Source organism: Antechinus flavipes, chromosome 6 (assembly GCF_016432865.1).
Source record: "Antechinus flavipes isolate AdamAnt ecotype Samford, QLD, Australia chromosome 6, AdamAnt_v2, whole genome shotgun sequence".
NCBI classification, from domain to species: Eukaryota; Metazoa; Chordata; class Mammalia; order Dasyuromorphia; family Dasyuridae; genus Antechinus; species Antechinus flavipes.
Genome location: NC_067403.1, coordinates 39263591 through 39285810, shown reverse-complemented (window position 1 = coordinate 39285810; position 22220 = coordinate 39263591). Strand labels below are relative to the sequence as shown.

Genomic DNA, 22220 nt, shown 5'->3' with positions numbered 1-22220 from the left:
TTAAAAAAAACAAATAAAGCTTTTTAAAAGCTATTTTTTAATAATAGCTTTTTATTTTTTTATTTTTTTTTTAAAGTCAAGGGAGAGCTTAGAATTGGATGCACTGTTTGAGAAAATTCATGGAAACACATACAATCACCAACAGAGAGTATAACTAGAGATAAGAAAAGGGGAAGACCAGGACTGAGAGAACAATGAAGGGGAGATGGATGTTGATCTAGCAATGGAGAGTTCAAAAGCATTATCGCTGAGGTACAAGGAGAGAGGAATGTTATAGAAGACAAAGAAGGAAAGAATGGGCAGAAGGAAGAGGAAGGGGAAAAACAGAGGAACAATTCAAAAATGGTCATTCAATCAAGAGACATAAGACAAAATTAAGAACAATTCCAGTAGAGAAATCAGATTCTGAGGAAGTAAAGGAAAAAAGAATGGACATCCAATGTAGCGAACTAGTATGGCATTAAAATGGAGAAGAGATATGGAATGATAGTTTGAGGGGATGGTAAGATTAAAAAAGGGCAGCTAGATGGCACGGTGGATAAAGTCCAGGACCTGACGTCAGGAAGACCTAGTCATACCTTGCAGTTATGTTCATCTATACTTCTCCCATTATGAGATATTCTGAATAAATTTTCAGATGGTTATTAACAACCCATTGAGTCAATCAGTGAAGAAGCATTTATTAAACACCTATAAAATGGAAGCTAGGTGCAATAATGGATCCACAGTTGGACTTGGAGTGAGAAATACCTGAGTTCAAATCCTATCGCAGATATTTACTAACTATATGATGTTAAACATCTTTTAGCCCCTGTTTCTTTTTTGTTCTTGTTCAATCAATAATAGGTATCCTTTTCAGAGAATTTTCTTATTATTAAGAAAAAGAAAGCAAATTAAACTATATTCAATAAATAAATTAGAAATGACGGCTAACAAAAACATTTTTATTATATTTGTCTACACTTCATACTGAGAAACTGTGGAGTTATTTTTATTATTGATTTTATCTTATTAAGTAAATTTCCATGTTTAAGAATTAACAATGAACTAATCTCTAAGACCTCATTCCTTCTTTTTCTAATGTTATATTCATATATATAGATATATTTCAAGTAATACACATTTACAGAATTTATTTATCCCCTCCCACTATCATCCCATAGAAATTTAAAAAAAATTCATCAATACATATCTACATAGAAGAGCAACTCTCACATTAGCCATATCAAAAAATGTGTCTCTTTGTACATCACTTCTTTGTTAGGTAGTAAATAGTGTGTTTCTTTTTCATTTTTTGTACTTATGGTTTATCATTATGTTGACCAAGTTTCTAAATTTTTTCAAAGTTTTTTTCTTAAAATATTATTATTATATAAATTATTCTCCTAGTTCTGATCAATTCACTCTGTATTCATTTACAAAGGTTTTCCCACTTTCTTCTGAAATTGTCTATTTCATCATTTCTTATGACACAATAACATTCCATTACTATCCTATATGTTGTTGTTTGTCCTTTGTTCTGGAAAATAACCAATGACATCAGGAGGGTCATGTCTAAACTTGTAAGTGAATTGAATTTAAATGAAGCATCCTCACCTTTTCCCTGAGTCATCAGAGTCCCACTGGTTAAGACATAGGTCAGGGTGAATGGCAGTGGCCCCCAATCATATATCACAATTTGTTTAGCTTTTTCCCAACAGAAAGCCATCTCCTTGGTTTCCGAATTTTGATTACCACAAAAGAAGTATTATAAATATCTTTGTATATATTGAATCTTTTCCTCTCTGATTTCTATGGGGTATAATAGTAGCAAGGGTAAGTTAAAGGGTATATTCAGTTTTATAACTTTCTAAGCATACTTCTAGATCGTCTTCCAGAATGGTTGGACCAATTAACTAAACCAATAGTGATCCAGTATATCTGTTTTCTCATACTCTTTCTAATATTTGCTACCAATTTTGTATTTCTATCATTTTTGTGTGTCTTACAGGTTTGCCAATCTCCTAGGTCTCAGAGGTTCCAAAGTTGCTTTTATTTGAATGTCTCTAATTATTTGTGATATAATATTTTCAGCTTGGCTATTTCAGCTTGGATTTCTTCCTCTGGAAAATGCTTGTTCATATTCTTTGATTTCCATTTCTTGGTTCCAAGCATTTCCTTTGGTTACTTCCCTTCTGGAATATCACCCCTTATCTCCAATTACTGGCTTTCTTTAAAGCTCAACTTAAATCCCAACTTTTACAGGAAGTTCTTCCCAATCCTTCTTAATTTTAATGTTTTTCCTCTCTTATGATTTCCTATTTATATAGCTTATTTGTACTTATTTGTTTGCTTGTTATCTTTCTTATTAAACTGTAACTAATCTTTACTTCTTTTTTTGTTTCCCCAGTGCTTACACAGTGCCTGCCATATAGTAGATACTCAATAAATATTTATTGACTCGCTGATTTATCTTTTGAGCAATGATTGTTAGTCATAAATTTGAATCACCTCCTTATCTATATTGGAAATAGGATTTTTTCAGAAATATTTGGTGCAGAGGCTTTTTTCCCTTGTTCCCTGTTTTCCTTCTAACTTTTACTAAACTAGGTTTATGGGAAAACATTTTGATTTTATGCAATAAAAATTGTCCATTTTAACTCTTGTGGTCACATTACTTGTTTAGTCATAAATTCTTTTCCTATCCATAGATCTAAAAGATAATTTCTTTCTTGCTCCTATAATTTGTTCATGATGTAACTTTTTATGTTTAAGTCATATATCCATTTGGAACTTATGTTCAGATATAGTGTGATCAATATTAGTCTAAACCTAACTTCTGCCAGATTGCTGTCCAATTTTTCCAGTTGTTTTTTTTTTAATAATGAGTCCTCTCCCTACCTCATAACTATGTTTTTCCAAGTTATAACAAACACTGTGCCCATGTATTTATTTCTACATGTATTATGCCTAGATTAGGTACCACTGATCAACCTTTCTTTAGAAACCAATACTAAATTGTTTTCAATGATTATTACTTTGCAGAATAATTTGAGATCTTGTACTACAAAAAAAGCCTATGGGCTTTTTTTTTTTCACTTTTTTCTCATTATTACCTTAATTCCTAACTTTTTGTTCTTCCATATGAATTTTTTTCCTAGCTTTATCTGATTTGCTTGAATAAGAAGCATACAAGTAGGGCCTCAGAAGCTGCATTTGTGAGTAAGAGATATATAACTTCCCTAGGGCTTCCTGAGAATAAATTATAACACTCTGGCTATTCCTTCTGGGAAAGTTCTTGTGCCTTGAGATTAAATAAGATAAATTTTAAAGAAAAGAATTTATATTGACTATAAGGGATGGACACCTTAGATTATGGAGACTTGTTCAGAAGATATAATATGTTAATATTACATATAATATGGATATGTTTTGTATATTACATATGGGATATTATTTTGTTCTAAAAAATGATAAGAGATGATTTCAGAAAATCCTGGAAAGTATGAACTAATGCAGAGTAAAGAGAGCAGAATTAGAAGAATGGTTTATACAAGGATAGTAAACGTTGTAAAGAAAAAGTCAAGAACTCAGATCAAAAACCAACCATGTCTCCAGAGAGCCTATGATGAAGCATCTTCTCACTCCTGATAGAGAAGTAATTCAAGTGAGGTGCTGGAAGAGAAACACATTTTTGGCCACTGTGTAATTTTTTTTGGCTTAACTATATTTATTTGATTAAAAAAAACTTTTTTTATTTTCTTTTTTATTTCTTTTTTTCTCTCTGCTTTAATGGGAACAAGTTTGGGAATCTACTGAAATGTTTTTTAATGCACAGAATAGACCAGAAGGAAGTTAGAAGGAAACACAGATAAGTAGAACAGATTTGAGAATAATACGTTGAATTTATTATATACTTTCTTTAAAAACTAGTGGTATAAAATGGAGAGTCATCGTTTCATATAAAGTACTCTTTTTTGTCTTTTGTTCTATGCATAAAATTATCTTGTTTTGTGGTGTTTAATTTTAGAATAACAAGAAAGAAAATCCAACCTGCTAATAATAGTATAGTAGTATATGCTGCTCTCTTATATCAACTAAAAGGGTTTTTTAACAAGAAGTCTTTTCTTACCTCTCTAATTCCCCTTGTCTTTGAGGTTATCTCCAGTGTAGCGTATGTTTATCCTGTTTTTAGATAGTTGTTTGACCATTTCTCCCCATTAGATTTTGACATTCTTAAGCGCAAGTTTTTATTAGTATTATTATTGCCTTTCCTAATCCCAGGATTTAGCATAGTTCCTGACACAAAGTTTACACTTACCAAATGCTTATCAACATGACTTTATTTTCCTTGATACCATAATAATTTGAAACATTTGAAGAATTGGCATATTTATACTGAGCTTTAAAGAGGGAATTGTTAATTGAATAAATCAGTAAATCACCCCTACTTCACTTAGCTCCGATATTTTTCATCTGCTGAGAATACATTTGGCTTGAATTCATCAAATCAGAAGTATAAATACAGCCTAAAGGTTTCTATTGAATCTATGAGTAAACCATAGGTTTTTAACCTATTGCAAAAAAAAAAAAATCCTTCATTAATTTAGAAGGAAGAATAGCCCAAAGACCAGTGTCTATGCATTATAAAGTATATGGAGGGAAGTAATGTCACTGGGTAAAGTGAAAGGATGCCATACATAATGTCTATTGGTGTATTGGGCTATGGAGTCTTAATCTATCCAAAATTCTCTTTGAATTTTGTGTATAGAGTAGCATCAACCATTTCAGAGCTCAGGACTGTCAAATAAGAGACTGAAGTACCCAGAAGCTTGTTTGACATAACTTTACTTGTGAGGAGAGGGAAGAAGGAAGAGAACCCGGAATTCAAAATTTTAAAAACAAATATTTAAATTGTTTTATATGTAATTGGGAGAAAATAAAATATTAAGCTTAAAAAAAGATTTGTTTGGGAAGTGAGTGGGAAAGGAGAGGAGCAAGCCTGAATCTCTGACCCACCCCAGTTTGACCAGAAGAGGAACTTGCAAAATTAGAAGGGGCTGAAGGGTTTGGGATTTCTCTTTTTCCCATTGACATCCTAGCATCATCTCTTGACCAGCTTAGGGCAATATCTCTTTCAGAGGTGAAGACAGACTGGACATGATGAGGAAAGGTGGATCTGAGGCTCTACAAGAGCAGAAAAGCTATACCACGTGAAAGGAGAACTTTATAAGTACCTCCATAAAAGGGAAAAAGTACTTCTAGTATCCAGGAGCTGAAACTTACCCTTTGGACGCTGTATGTACTGATGGGAAAGAATGTCACAGATTTGGGGGAAAAGAGGGATGTTCTGAATCGATTTTTTTTACTATACCATAGAAAACTATCCCCTTCATAAAAAATAATTAAGTCTGGCTATCTACTGATAGCCAAGGAAGGAAACCCATATAGCATTATAAAAATGGCCCCAATCTCTCTGAGCTACCCCTAAACTCCAAGAGGAGAGAGAGAAGGTTTGAAATGAGGATCTAATTTACCAATATCAGTGGGGATGAGAATGTAGCCAGAGTCTACCTGTAAATATTTTCCTGGGGCCAGAATTGTCATCATATTGTAAATAAAGTCTATATGACAACATATAAGATCTCATGACTACTAAATGGCATCTGGTTGGGAGCAAGATGAGGTTGGATGATGGGGAGAGTTAGTGATATCTCTACTGGGAAGTATTTATTATTTAAAGTATTTGTTATATGGGCATATAATTTTAAAAATCCCATAGTTATATACAAATTGAACCAAAAAAAACTTATTTTATAAATCTTTGTAGAACTGAGTAATGCAGCCAAATGACAGAGACTGACCTTCACAAATTCAAGAGTTCCCCCAACCCTCATCCCCCTCTCCCCCGACCAGAAAACATTTGCTACAATCAGTCCATCATGAACACCAGGTGGGGAGAGAGTAGAAAGAATTCTTGCTGCCTGATTTCACAGTACTTTATGCCAGATTTCCATGAAAACTTTCCTGATTTCTTTTAGTTCCTGGCCAGGACTTCTCTTAAGGACTGAGCTGGCCATTAATCTCTCATTTCAGTGAGTCAGGGATTCTTTTCTGGGTATCCCAGCTTGATCCATCCAGCGGCTCGCCAGGGGAGACCATTTGGCTGCTTTTCTCTGCACTGCTGCTGAAGCAAAAGCCTTGCCAACGTGAATCCATTACACCAAAAATTACATACGGCACCATTTTTTTTTAATGCCAACTGAAGAAAAGAGCACTTGCGGGACTCAAGATGGCTCCTTTGCCCTTTGGACTCCATTTCCTTAGGCAAGGGCTGATCAACAGGGCGGTTGGTCTTATTCTGTGCTGTGTGTGACTTCCTGGGGTCTTGATATTCAGTCCCATAAGCATTTCTACCTTCACATCTCTTGTATTTCTTTTCTTTCCACTCACAGCTAGGGTAAGTCCTCACCATCTCTTCCTTAAACTATTGTACTAAGCCATCTGATTGACCTCTCTGCCTAAAGTCCCTCTCCATTCAAGTCCGTTGGACAATGGACTTTTATTGGGTTTTTAAAATTTGTTTTGTTCTGCTTTGTTTTTAAGTAGAGACTCATCTGTAAATATAATTTCTTAAAATGTAGACCTGATCATGATACCCTCCTGCCCTAGTGATTCCAAGATCACCTCCAAAATCAAATATAAAATGTCCTCGTTGGCTTCCAAAGCCCTTCACAGTTGGGTATCTTCCTATATTTTCAGTATTCATACACTATTCTCCTCCATGTAGTTGACAATCCAACCAATCTTCCTCTCTCTCTTTATCTAATAGCTTCCCTGCCTTCCTTCAAGACTCAGTTACATCTTAAAATATTGGCTTCTGATTTGTGTTTGTAGATACTGACAGGTGGTATAGGTGATGGTCTAATAAAAGGTTCCAAAAGTTTTGAGCTAACTTTCAAAATCTTGTATGTTAGTAAATTGTTTTGAGATCAATTTTGTAGAAAAATTCTACCAGTGACCAAAGCTGGAGAAGAACAGACCAGAGCCACAGGACTACATCGGATACATCTAGAGCAAGGGAGACATCTATTTTTCCTTTGGGTCTTTTATCTGTAATATCTACTTATCAAAAGGGACTGCCCTCCTGAATTTTGTCAATATTATCAAAAGGGATTGACCCCTTTGCTTTAACATTTTCCTTTTTACATTGTCACCCCTCATAAGTTCCAAGAAATGCTTGATAAAGTGTTTGTCTTTGGTATAAAAGAGACAGCCAAATGACTAATCTTTTTAATACTCTCTTGGCCTTGTTAAACACAGTTAAACTCTTACCTTCTAAAGGAGACCTTTCCTGATTCTCTCTATTGCTCTGAGATTAATTTCCATCTTTTTGGTAGATATTTTACATACATATAATAGATGCACATATATATAATGTGATATATATAGTACATATATACACATGCCAGAGTATTTTTTACTTGGTCTAAGGCATGATACTGGAGTTGATTTATCATGTGTGTTGGGCGTGACGTGATTGGACCTCTGCATTAGGAAAATTAGTTTAATGACTGAATGGAGGATGGATTGGAATAAAGAAAGACTTGTGGCAGACAACATTGAGAAGAGAAGAGGGCATAATGAAGAGTTCTTGCAATGGTGATTATTCTCTATAAACTGTACATACCCTTTGATCCAACAATGTTACTACTGGGCTTATATCCCAAAGAGATCTTAAAGGAGGGAAAAGGACAATCTTAATCTTGATCCACCTTGATCCACCAGATCACATGTGCAGAAATGTTTGTGGCAGCCCTCTTTGTAGTGGCCAGAAACTGGAAACTGAGGGGATGCCCATCAATTGGAGAATGGCTGAATAAATTATGGTTTATGAATGTTAAGGAATATTATTGTTCAGTAAGAAATGACCAGCAGGATGATTTTAGAAAGGCCTGGAGAGATTTACAGGAACTGATGCTGAGTGCAATGAGCAGAACCAGGAGATCATTATACACAGCAACAGCAACATTATATGATCATTGATTCTAATGGACATAGCCCTCTTCAACAATGAGATGATTCAAACCAGTTACAATTGTTCAATAATGAAGAGAATCATCTATACCCAGGGAGAGAACCATGGCCACTGAGTACGGATCACAACATAGTATTTTCCCTCTTCTTCTTGTTGGTTGCATTGTTTTCTGTCTCATTTTCTTTTTTTAATCTGATTTTTCTTGTTCAGCATGATGATTGTGGAAATATGTATAGAAGAATTGCACATTTTTACATATACTTGATGTCTAGGGAAGGGGCAGGGGGAAGGGAAGAAGAAAAAAAAATTGAACACAAGGTTTTGAAAAGGTAAATGTTGATAACTATCTATGCATATGTTTTGAAAATAAAAGGCTTTTTAAAAAAAGAAAATGCTATCCATCCCTAGAGAGAGAACTATGGAGACTGAATATGGATTAAAGCATAGTATTTTCACCTTTTTTGGTTCATTTTTTCTTCCTCATGGTTTTCCCTTTTGTACTGATTTTTCCTTCACAACATGAATAATATGGAAATATGTTTAAAATGATTATACGCACGTAACCTATATTAGATTGCTTGCTGTCTTGAAGAGGAGGAAAGTAGGCGAGGGAGAGAGGAAAAATTTGGAACTCAAAATCTTCTCTAAATGAATGTTGAAAACTATATTTACATGTAATTGGAAAAATAAAATACTCCTAAAAAGCAAAAAAAGGTGAGTATTCTCACTACTATTCATGACTATGAATCATGTAACCCTGATCTTAAAAGAATCATAAGTATAGATGGCTCTTTTGCCAATGGAAAAAGGCAAGATAGGTGTAATGAATTACAATATTCTACCAATAATGATATGCTTGTAAAAAATTGAGAGTTAGCATGATACAGTGAGAAAAGAAACATTTTAAAAGTCAGAAGATTTGGGCTTATTCTTTCCTTTCTTGCTGCTTACTATTTGGGGGATGTTAAGCAAAGACCAACAGAGAAAATGAAAATGAGTAATATCCATAATCCAGGTGTGCAAACAAGCAGAAATTGGTAGGAGGAGTAGGAATCATTTGGACCCTCTTTTTTTGGCTGAGGCAATTGGGGTTAAATGACTTGCCCAGGGTCACACAGCTAGGAAGTATTGAACCCTCTTTTTGAGCTGATCAAGGGAGGTAGAATGAACATTTAGTTGGGCATGGAAATATATTCAACTCAGGCAAATAAGAGAAATGAAGAAGATATTAGTTATAAGCAAAATAAAACTAGCTTTGGAGAATAGATCATGAAAGGAATCATAAAAGAAAAGAAAGGAAGAACTAGTGATTGATATAAGGATGAGGGAAGGAATTATAGAAGTAAGATACATTAGTAGATTACATCAAGTAGAGATAACCATTCTATGCATTTTCTTCTCTCACTATTTTTTTCTTCTTTGTAAATGGGGAAGGATGTCAAAAAGAAAAATAATAGGAAAATAGATGTATATAATTAATAGTCAGAAATGTTAACATTAGTGTTTTGAATTTACCCATGAAATGGAAGAGGATAATATAATAGGTTAGAAATTAAGGTTTTTATTTTGGGGAGAGGCAAATTGGGTTGACTTGCTCAGAGTTAAATTTGGACTGGCATCCTCCTGATTCCAGTGTGCCACCTAGCTGTCCCAGAAATTAAAGGGTTTTTTGTTCTTTTTTAATGAGATACCAAACTTAACAAGGTTGATCTTTACATATTATCAAGCCTAAATACTAAAAGTATTTCCAGGTCGTTGGGGCTTAAGATAGCATGCTCCACTGGAATAGTCTTTGACAACTCATGCCCTCCTGAGGGAACAGAGTAAGGCTTTTATGAAGGATTGTCATCTACGCTTTTTGAAGATCCATTTCTATAAACTCAACTGCAATTGTCTTAACATCTCAGCTTCCATTGGCTGTTGGCAATCTTGATCTTGATGCACCTTGATTCACCAGAATACATGAGTGCACTCAGATGAGTCAAAGGAAACTATTGCTCAGATGTGTTCTTAACAAACACTGAGTCCTGCCTAGAACATGAGAAATGGCCAGAGCCCGAGACACCAATTTTACAAATGGGGGCACTGCACTCCTATTTAGCAGGAATGAATATCTCCCTAAAGCAGATCTGGTTCTAAGTTTTTTGTATCATTAGTGATTCATTATCAAACATTGTAAATTCATCTTCTTAGTTACCTAAAGATAGGATTCATTTTTTAGTGGTAACACATTAAACCTCAGTTAATTTGTTTATTACAGAAACTAATTAGGAATCCATTAGAGAACCAGCCTGTAATATGACTTGAATGCTAAACTTGGGAATTGGATTACATAGAGTTGGTATTGGATTGAGAGAAGTTTTGAGGGGTTCAACATGCAGTAAAACTTGACTATCTGGAATTCTTAGGGAATAAATCATTCTGGACATTTTAATTTTCCAGAGAACTAGAGATTTGCCCTCTTAATCAACAACATTTTTCTTTAATTAAAAAAAAAGATTAGATAGTATTCTTCATAAAATTCATTGCCAACTTTTTGTGGTAGTAAAAAGAAAATTAGGGGGGAAATGGGTGGCTATCAGTTGGGAAATGATTAACAACTTGAAGTTTAAGGGGTTGGAAGTTTTAACCCCACCTCAATCAATACAATTATAGGCTAGCCATTTCAGTTGAATCAATCAATAGAATAAATTAGGAATGAAGACATTTTCCTAAAACCTCATAAAAATATGAATAAGTCAATAATTAATTTGAGAGGATTGTGGGACTCTGACTACTGGATGAAAGTAAATGATGCTAGATAGGAAATACACAAAGATTACCTGAAAGAACCATCTCTCTAGATCTAAATATAAAAAGAACAGTCAATCTAATGGTGAACCAGTTAAAAAATGAACCAGTCAATAATGAAATATATTTCATTACCTGAGAATTTCATTTCCAGAGTTGGACCTAAGTCCCCACAAAGGAATCAATCTTGAAAGAAGAGATTTCTCTGTTTCTCCTCTTCCTCCCAAATGATCTGAAGGACTAGTGTAAAGGCTAGTATATACAGCTGGGATCAGAGAGACTAGAATAATAGCTTAATTGAGAACTGAGTGACACACTGAGGGCAAATGAATTTAGAAAAGCAGTCAGTTAAGGAAGGCAACAATTTCTGAAGCATGACTCTTTTCACCAAAGAATGCTACCCATAGACTTAATAAAGAACGAGTTAATCCTTCGTCACACATGTCTTAGACTTGTGCCTGTCATTGTACTCTAAATTTAAACTCATATTTGCTATGTGTTCTTGAATGTGTTTTAGGCTTTTTGGCAGAGGGGGAAAATTTTTGCTGCAACTGCATTTATTATATCTTAATAAATGCCTTTGTCAAAAGCTAATTGAAACTAAATCTGATTATTAATGAAAAACATACAGATGGGGGCTCAGGAGTCACATTTGGAGAAAACCATTTCTTCTACATTCTCTCCCTAAAAACCTGAGAGAATATATAGTCAAATGGCCAAATGAGAATCTCAAAGCCTAAGTACAAGTACTAGTTTGGGGAATGAGACCAGTGGATATGATAAAATAGCATTATAAGAGTAGTGTTCAAGTCTCAGACTATCTGGGTTTGTCTCCCATCTCACTCTTATTGTGTTATCATTGACAAACTGTTTAAACTTTTAAAAAATTTTCCGAAATTGAAAAAAATGGAGATTATATTTGTGCTATTTACCTATTTCAAGATGTCCTAAAGAAAGCATCATGTAAACTTAAAACAGGATAAAAAGAATGTAAAGAATTCAGCTTGTAGAGATGGTCATGGGGTTTCTGTGTGTGTTAGCCATAGGGGGAGAGAAGATTTCAGCTTAGAGAATGGCTTCAGTGAAGGCACTAAATCAGAAACGAGAGGGACAAACCTGTCATATTCATGGAAATGGTGCAGTGGGGTACCAGGAGGCATCAATCCCATAATGCATTTTACCTCTTTAAAGCGATTTCTTAATGTAAACATATGAAATATAAAGAGCATGGATCTAAAAATTCTGTGGCTCTAGAATTACCTTAAGTGGTGGAATTTCAAGCACTGTGGCACCTGGATGAAAGGGATTTAGGGCCTTGGGGAGGACACAAACACTCCAATCACTTAAGTAAGCTACATCTTGCTAATTAAGTTGGCTCTAACTAGGAAAGAGCTGCCAATTAGAACAACCAAAACCTGTGTTGATTCCTGATAGTCCAAGGTTTTATTTGACTCAAGGTATCCAGGGAGCTTTTCCCACTATTTTATGTTAGCTTTTGTCTTTAAATCAGTCTGAGACTAAGGGAACGTCCATACTACATGTGCTTACCTCTATTCCATGATGATAGGTTTTTTTTCTAACTGGACAGTTCCCTTGGACTTTTGTCAATCAATTAAAAAACATTTATTAAACACCTACTATATGCCAGGGGCTGTATAAAAAAAATCAAACTTTTAATATTCTATAAATAAAAATGTCCACATTTAAAGTTAACATATTATCCGGGAGGAAGTATTGGCAACCAGGGGGGTCAGTAAGCAAATAGATGCCTCATATAAGATGTAGAACCCAAAAGGACCTTCTTAGGATGCTCCAGATTTGAGAGACAGAAGGAAGGGAATAAGCCAGATAAAAATGCAAGAGAAGGAAATGAGATATGCTTTGTGAAGTCCATTTTGGCTGGACCTTAAAATATCCAATAAATATTATAGATCCTATCAATAAACCTTAAAGCTTACTGCATGCAGGTTGTAGGGATTAAAGGCTCAACAAGTGTTTGTATTGGATCCTAGGAGAAACAAAAGCTACAGCAAGATATTGAGTGACAAGGTGAGACTTGTGCTTTGGAGATATAATCTTGGCAACTGAATGGAGGAAGGGTGGAGAGGAGATCCAAACCTGGATGGCCAATTAGTCCATTTCTAATTCAAGGCAAAAATGCTGAGACCTTGAACTAAGGGACAAGTGGCTCGATGGACACCGGCAGCATCATGGAGGCAGAATTCCCAGGACTTTGCAATTGATTGATTGGAATTTTATTCTTGGGAAGATGAGGGTTTGGAATGAAAGGATCCTCCTACTCACCCTTTCTATTCCTGCGTTCGGAGAACACTCGACAAACGTTGAACCAAAAAAACTCCAATATGTTCATAAAGGATGGTGCTCTTTGTGTATAAAACATTCTAAATAGAACCAAAGTTAAGTAGGATTCATAGTTTAAGCTTGGTAGAAAAAATTCTACTGCATCATTTCCAGTTCTTGGATAGTAATTCTGGTCACAGGATGTCAGTCTCAAAATAATGAGGAAATAACAGCCCTAACAGTCTAAAGTTCAGTTGGAAGACTTAATTACACACAGAAAGGTAAAATGAATCAAGAGGGCATGAAAAGAGAGAGGAAAAAAATTGTTTTCAAGTCACCAACGACCCGGTGGCAGAAAGTTGCCCATCATGTTCCTGATATCTAGCTTTCTGTTTCTTTCACTGATAGCAAACTCCTAGACCTGCCCATAGTAGTTGGTTATGTGATGGTGAAGAAGAATTTCACCTGGGTGAGTCTGAAAGATGAAAAGGCGGGACCAGGTGAATTATTTTTCATCTATTTGCTTCTAATTATCCAGACCCAACATCCCCTGACTAGATGGCAGGTCACTAGCTACCTTGTCATGTTTCCTAGACTAACCTACCAAAAAAGTACTGAATGTATCAAAAACCAATGTTTCCAAAGTTTAAAAATTCAGTTTATTGTTCCCCATTAATGGGTGAACTTTGGTGAAATTCTACGAAAAATAGGAGTAAGTCTTGTAAAAGAGATCAACAGAGGACATTTGCAAAAAGCCTTGGTCTGGCCACAACCAGCCATTATCCATCCCAGTGCTAATGGCATTAAGTACTTTTTAAAAATACCTACTTAAAATCCTAGCAAGAGTAAATTAGATGACCCAGTGATTTTGGGGATGAACATCCTTCTCAAAATTGTCATGGGACCCCTTTTACAACTCTTAAAATAGTGAAAAACCCAAAAAAGCTTTTATGTATTTTTAATGTCAGAAATAAAACTCAATATTTAAAAACACCATTACATACTAATAGTTTTATTAATAACAATATCTTAATAAAAAATAATTAATGAGATAAGTGAACTTGAGCTATTTTGGGTAAACTTTTTAACATCTGGTTTTCTAGAAGACAGACAGATTCTCCTCTTTCTGCTTCCAGTTTGTTGAGATGTATTTTGGTGGCAATATAGGAAGAAAATCTGCTGTGTATTTAGAGACAGGCACGTGACACCTTAGTATTATTAGGAAAATATTTTGGACCCCCAAAGTTCCGAAGACTATACTTTGACAAGTGTTCTTCCCATCATTGCTGAGAACATCACTTGAAGGAAAAGGGGATGAATGCTTATCCTGGAGAACAGAGAGAAGAGATGGATTTTGTGCCTTCAATTATTTGAAAGTTCTACTTAGCCCCACTGGGTGAAATTTTGAACAATGGGCAGATCTGGCAAGTGACAGATTTTAGCTAATATAAGTTATATATAAGGAATATATATTAAATTTATATCTATATTATAGATATATAAAATATGTTATATATATATATATTAAAATTATATAATAATAATATAAAGACCATTTCCTGGCTGTGTGATCCTGGGCAAGTCACTTAACCCCAACTGCCTCAGAAAGAAAAATAAATAAGTTAAAGACTGCATTGTCCAAAAATGAAATAGGCTACAGTGCAAAGTGGCAGTTGGTTCCCACTTCACTACAAATTCTTCCAGCAAATTCTGTCTGATCATTTCTTGGGTATAAAATAAAGAGAATTTGCGTTCTAAGTCTAGTTCAGACAAGATGTCCTCCAAAGTCATCGTCAATTCTTGAGGTTTTAAATGATATCTGATTATATAATTACAGTGTATATGTGCAATTTTTTCCTAACTTTTCTGGCTTCCTAATTCTTTGTGTTGGATATCCACAGGTAACTCCCTCTTCGCCACCCCCCCAAAAAAAATCACAATTGACTGATTTATATATTTACACCTTTTTATTAGAATTCTTTAGAACTGTCGACAATTGGGCAACATAAACAAAATAAAAAGAACAAAAACAAAAACACATAGAACAAATATCCTTTAAACTTGCACCACTTACATATTTATACATACTGTATTTATATTTATATATAATATATATAAAAATATTTTCAAGGACTTAAGGATTTGGGAATATTCAAAAGACATTATTGCTACATCTCAATATTTACATAAAACACCACAAAACAATTTTAAACATCCAGCCACTGCAAAGTAACTTTCGATTTAAAAATTAAAAAAAAATTATAAAAATATAACCTTTCAAGGATATCTGAGACAAAACTTTCAGTGAAGTGCCCCTGAAGTACCTAGATATCTACAATTAGCAACTGCTTTTTTTTTTTCTACCATAACTAATATAATAAAAGCCGATGCTATGGGAAAGGAAGGTTCTGGTGATGAAGATAAGCTCCAGGATAAACTGTCTGCATAACAATTACCCCCCTCCCCAAGAAGTCACCCATGTGCAGAAACGGCATAGGCAAGTACAGTGCAAATGGTGATCTTCCTATCGCGAACAGAGATCCGCCTTTGTGGTGGAAGGAAAACGATGGAGACAACAGGGAATCCTCGCTTAAAGCGTGTCACATATTCAATTTAATAGTTACTCAATTTGGAGTTTATGGAAATGGGGACTATCGCAAAATCTATTACTTTGTGCCAGAGACCAAAAGGGTCGATTTAAAGAACTCTCCTCATTTCTTTGGGCCCCAAAGCAGAAAAGGGGGCTACAGTATGTTGAATCCATAAATAACATGGCGCCTCAAGTGCAGGGGGGGTGTAAATAGGTACTTTAGATTCTCTTCTCTCCTGCTCTGGGTCATCAATCTATCGGAACGGATAGAAGCAAGAAAGCAAAGGCGGTTCTTGGGAGGGAGCAAAGGCTGCTTGACGGGCACCCGGCTACCTGCTCTTGGACTCAGGACTAGGTTCCCCTCAAAATAGATTATCTCTACATAGACACACGCACATACATAAACTTTTATATATAATATATACTGGCCCAAGGTCCAGGGCATGCCCGTAAATGAGGCTGAATCTAAATTTTTCTTCCTGCTACATTAAGGATCCATATGAAATAGCTCGCGCTCTCATGCCCGCAGACATCATGCACTAGATAGGTAGGTAGATATTGCAAATGGCATCCAAAGTATCAGCTAAAGGCCATTCTAGGATTTGCAGGCTGTTTATGGGAAATCTGTACAGCAAGTCAACGGGTTTAAAGAGACTCTTAAGACTGTGCTTTCTTTATAAAAGACAAAAAAAAAAGTGACGACTAACTGCTTATGTGGTTTCTACTCTGAACAGACAGCCCTTTCCCCTTGGGGAGGCTCCTGGTTGTGCATGAAAGCAAACGTGGGAAGTTCTTCCTCTAAAATACACGGGCAATTTCTTTAGGAACTCCGCTACGTGCCAGCCGGACATGCACACGGCCAATCCCCCCCCATTTTCTCCCTTGCTGGAGCTGCTACTTGTAAAACAGACCTCAAGTACAGGAGAAGGCTAATGCAGTGGCCGGGATGCCCTTTTTCAGGTTCCCCACGGGAAACTTGCGGTGCTTTTTTCCAGGGCTCTCGAACCTGAACTTGAAAAATCTCGTTTTCATGCAAGCAAGTGGATGTTTTAGAAAATTACCTTAACATAATATGCCTTCCTTCCTTCCCACTCTCCTTTTCTTATAACCTGACATTTTATACAGAAATGCTTGGCTACAATGTCTCTTAGAAGTACTCATGGGGCAGGAAAAATGGGACACTACAACCAGGGGTTGCTCTTGTACCCCAACTGCTAACGTGACTAAAAAAGGTCAAAAGTGATTAGCTACTCCTACTTATTATCTGACAAAGGAAAAAAGGATCAAACAGCAAGTTCCCTTCTCAGGCCAGATGAGGAAGGGGAATGGGCTCAAACCCCGTCTCCTTAAAGTCAGGGCCCTGTGGGGGTTTTCCCGGGCTAGCTCCTTACTGAGAATATGTACAACTTCCGCCCCTGCTCCATGATGATGGCTGCGACTATGGTGAGTGATATCATTCAGGCTATGATAGTGTATTCACAAAGGACAGAATTACAGCCGGCAAGCGGACGACAAAACAAAAGCCATGGAAACCAAAAGGACCGGCCCGTTCTCCTCTGGGCCCACGGCCACCTCCTTCAGGCATCTTCATGTACAAGCAGGGGTTGAGTGGACGAAGCACTGCTGCCCACAGAATTAATTCTCACAGAATGGTCAACAGGACTCTCGTGGCTGGGGCTGCTGGTTGTGATGTTGGAATAAACCTGAGGAGAACAAAATCAGCATAAACAAACTCAGGAGAGCAGATACACTGAGCACTGGGCTATCTCAGCCCTCCTCAGGACAGCGAATACATTGTGCACTGGGTTATCTCAGGCCCTCCTCAGGAAGGTGAATACACTGAGTCCTGGGCTATCTCAGGCCCTCCTCAGAAGGGTGAATACACTAAGCACTGGGCTTTTGCAGACCCTCCTCAGGAGGATGGATACACTGAGCACTGGGCTATCTCAGATCCTCCGCAGGAGCATGGACACACACAGCTGGGCCATCTCGGTCCCTCATCAGGAGCACAGATATACCTAATTGGGCTATTTCAGCTTTTCAGATACAACCTGGCCACAAGTTTCTAAGGACATGGATTGTGTCAATATGAACTCCTCATATGGGAACCCTCTCTCACTAATGAAGATCACAACCTGCCTAAGACTGATAAATTCTAGCATTGCCTCTAAGGTTTATGAGACTAAGTGATTTTTCTGGTGTTACTTAATAAATCCAAGTAGAATTTGAACCTATGGCTTCTAGACTTAAAAGCACACAAATATCTATCACTTCCAGTAGGATGACTTTATTTTCAGGGTTATCAAAACACAAATGACATCATGAAACACTTTGGGCCAATCTTTAATTTTCTAATACTTTTTCTAAGTCTAATTTTAAAATTCGAATAAGTTTCTAATTTCTAATCATTTCTTTTTGAATTATTAAGAGCCATCGGCAGAAAAAATGGCCAAGTTTGCCAATAAAAAAATAATTGGGAGGGAGAACAATCAATGACTTCAGGGGGGAAAGTCAGCAAGCATTACCATCAACAAATTAAGAATATCCTAATTATAAAAACCTGGCTTAGTGAATTGGAGGGATAAGGAAGGGAAGAGAAGACAAGGCCCAAGATTTCACTCCTGCCATCCATGAAGGCAGTTATTTGCTTTCGAACTCTTTAAGCGAGGTTTCCACATCGCTTTGTGCATTTTACCCCAGCTTAGGCGATCCCATCACTCAAAAAGTTAAGAGACATTGAGTTAGGATTTGGAAAACCAGGGACCATTTGTGCAGTGCTTATGGCTTTGGCTCAATGTCTCATTTCTTCCATTGTCCAAAAAAAAAAAAAGCAGCAGCAGCAGCAGCAGCAGCAGCTAAACGGAAGATCTCTAGGTCCCTTTCAGTGCTAACACTCTACACCACAGACCACTAAGATGACAAGACTCACTGGTGGTGATGGAGAAGGAAGAACAAGTCCCCTGAACTCTGAATGGGGCCTACCTTAGACCAGGAGAGAAAAAAGTCAGAATACTCACGTGGTTTGTACTGTCCATGAGCTGCTGCTCGATGAGCTGCACGATAAGTTTGAACGTTGGTCTCTGCAAAGGATCTGCATTCCAGCAGCTTTTCATAATCTCATACCTAAAGAAACACAACCCTTAAAGATGGCGACCCAGCTTCTTCTCTTACCTTGCCTTCCAGTGTGAATAATACATTGCTGCTCCCTGCTCTGTCCCTCCACCAATGCCTGGCACATTATAGCTACTTAATAAATGCTTATATATGGCCCGATTGATGTGCTAGTTTAAAAAGTATTATCAAACAAATTGGATCCTATCTGTCTAAAATTAGACATGCTGGATGTTTTAAATGACTGGGGAATTTGTCTCACCTTTGAAAACACCTTGTTATGGGGAGAAAAAGTGCCACAAAAGTTAACATTTGGCCAGCAGTAATAAAATGACTCACAGAGCTCTGGGTCTGGAGTCAGATCAGAATTCAAACCCAAACTAATGTGCAAGTCACTTAACTATTTATGGATCATAATTCACTGAAGAAAGAAATGGCAAATCCTGGATGGTACTGATAGGCTATCCTAGGATCCACGGAGTCACAGAAGATTGGACACAACTGAACCACTCAACAATAACAAAACGGAACCCGGGTGTGTGCTAGCCAAACCACTAAAACCATTTAAAACCCCCTCCCTTCTCCTTGTCCAAAAAGGGGCTCACATTTCAGGAGGTGCACATTCCGGGCTGAGCATTCGGAAACCTTCCTTAATCATCTTGTAGAACTTGGAATCGACGGGCATTCCAGGATATGGGCTGCTTCCTAAAGTGCAAACATGACCCAAGTCAGAATGAATCTGATTGCTGAAAACCACCCCAAAACAGTCTCAGGGAGACATCAGAAGCTGATTCAGTCTGATATAACTATCTCTTGCTTCTTAACTCTCAAATATGGTGTTAGACTTTATAGTATAATGGTATAGTATAAAAAATTCTATTCTTCTTTACCTAGAGAGAAGAGCTCCCAGAGAAATATTCCATATGACCAGACATCACTTTCAAAAGTGTAAACACAGTTGAAAATACTTTCAGGTGCCATCCATTTCACAGGTAGCCGGGCCTGTGAGGGAAGACAGGATAATACTTTGAGAAACTCACAAGACTAGTTAACAAATACCACTCCAGCTGCAGATGGTGGAAAGAGGGAAAGGAAATGTTCTCAGTCCTCCCGGGATTCCTCCTCCCAAAAGGATCAAACAATCTTCCAAATGCAAACTTTCCATCAATTGTCACCATGACTTACTCTTTTATTAATATTAAACTCTTCAACCTTTCTTTTTTCATTTAAGGCATAATATAGTAGACAGACAACTGGCCTCAAGATCAAGAAAATCTGAGTTCAAATCCTCCCTGGGCTAAGTCACTTAACTACATCAATTCTGCTGCATAAAATGACAGTAGTGAGGCAGCTAGTTGGTGTAGTGGATAGAGCACCAGCTTGAAGTCAGGAAGACCCAAATTCAAATCTGGCCTTAGATACTTAACACTTCTTAGCTGTTTGACCCTGGGGAAGTCACTTAATCCCAACTGCCCCAGCAAATAAATGAATGAATGAGTAAGTAAGTAAACAAAAAAATGAAAAATAAAAGGAAATAAAATTACAGCATTAACAATAGTACTACTGCAACAGAATTGTTATGAAAATAAAATAAGTAGGATTAAACATTTTGCAAAGCCTACCATGCTGTAATAAATAAGAGCTACCTTTTGGCTGTCTGATAATTAAAGCAAACAAATGTTTAATGGTTCCTAATTCTAATAACCTTTCAAATGGTCTAAACCACAGCTCATAGAAGATGCCAGCTGAAACTCCTACCAAAGGGATCACATACCCTAAATTTAAATCTTAATTTTAATTTAATTCTTAACAAGTCTAGACAGACACAAGAAGGTTAATAGGGAAATATTTTGCACGATCACACATGTATAATCTATATCAAATTGCTTGCCTTTTAAAGAAGAGACTTTGGAAATAAGAATTCTAAAATATGTGCAAAAGAAACGAACAAGATGCTCTCAGAAAAACCTGAAAAGACTTCTTTGAACTGATGCAAAATGAAACATATTGTATACAAAATAACAGCAACATTTGTAAGATGATCAGCTGTGAATGCCCTACCTAGTCAGCAATACAATGATCCAAGACAATTCTGAAGGATTTATTATAAAAAATGTTATATACCCAGAGAAAGAACTGATGGCATCTGAATACGGATTGAAGCATACTTTTTAAAAAAACAACTCATTATTTTTGAGAATTTTTTTAATCATGTTTTCTTTCACAGCATGGCTATTATAGAAATATTTTGCATTATTATTTATGTATAACTTCTATCAAATTCCTTGTCTTCTCAGCAGAGTAGAGTAGGGAGAAAGAGAGAGTACTTGGAACTCAACATTTTAAGAACAAATGCTAAAAATTGTTTTTACATGTAACTGGGAAAAAATGAAATATCAAATAAAGGGGGAATAAATTGAAAAAAAAACTTCTCCATGCAGAAGCTGGTGCTGGAGTTTAGTTTTGAAGACATCAGGGATTCTAAGAAGTGGAGGATAGGAAGGAAACATCCCAGATTTGGGGGACAACAATGTCCTGATAATGACCACAAGGTGACATGGGTGGGAAAGGGCAGATGAAGCTGATGCAGCTGAAGTTGATCACTCAGGAATTCCTAGGAACTTCCAGCTAAAACACAGGGTCACCTCCATACCTCAATGTTCCTCCAGTACAAAGGAGAAAGAACTTGAAAGGTTCACCGACAATGTTGGTCATCAGGCAGTACCAGGTGCTTTAAATGACCAATTAAGGAAGACACTTAATTCATTTTGGACCTCAGGTATTTGCCATTTCTGAAAGCACTTTTGAAATAGATTCTCTGCAAACTATCAACACTAATCACCATTTCTTTATTGACTAAAATGGGAGCTCTAAAACACTGGATTTATCATCTTCTAGATTTGGGGGATTTTCTTTCACATAATGAGCATTTTCAACTGGGAGGAAAAAAATATCCCCCACTTCTGTGACCTTCAGGTCTACATTTGTTACACTTCAGCAAAATCAAATTCTTTGCTATTCTCAGTCTACAATGAAAATTAAGCCTATTTCTGTTTCCTTCATGAGCCCCATAATTACACAATTAGCATTAGGAATTCTATTATCGGAGTGTTAGTTGTAGTAATGCTCACCACACCATGCAAACTCTGTTTGGGATGCACTTACCTTGACTACTAAATGGTACAAGAGATCCAAGATGGATTCATTCCCCCAAAACTTTTCATTTTCATCTAAGAATCTTAAGTATTTCAACTGTTTCTCAAAAAGAGGCCATATATACTCACATTTCCTTTAACCACATAATTAGAATCATTCTTGATGTCTCTAGCCAAGCCAAAATCACAGATTTTTGTTATTCGACCATGGGTAAGGAGAATATTTCTGGCTGCCAAGTCTCGATGAATACACTAT

At 36.4% G+C, this 22220-nt stretch overlaps 1 protein-coding gene across 2 annotated transcripts in view; it reads right to left on the bottom strand.

Annotated features, from left to right (window-relative positions):
- Positions 1-15056: 15056 nt before the first annotated feature.
- KIT (KIT proto-oncogene, receptor tyrosine kinase) overlaps positions 15057-22220 on the bottom strand; it is an 83328-nt gene continuing 76164 nt past the window's right edge. For both annotated transcript variants that reach the window (XM_051964306.1, XM_051964307.1), the window contains exons 17-21: positions 22094-22216; positions 19700-19811; positions 19415-19514; positions 18716-18821; positions 15057-17401 (exon numbers count right to left, since the gene is read on the bottom strand). In XM_051964306.1, the coding sequence (XP_051820266.1) occupies positions 17276-17401; positions 18716-18821; positions 19415-19514; positions 19700-19811; positions 22094-22216 (567 nt within the window). In that variant the 3' untranslated portion in view covers positions 15057-17275. The remainder of the gene's footprint in view (positions 17402-18715; positions 18822-19414; positions 19515-19699; positions 19812-22093; positions 22217-22220) is intronic.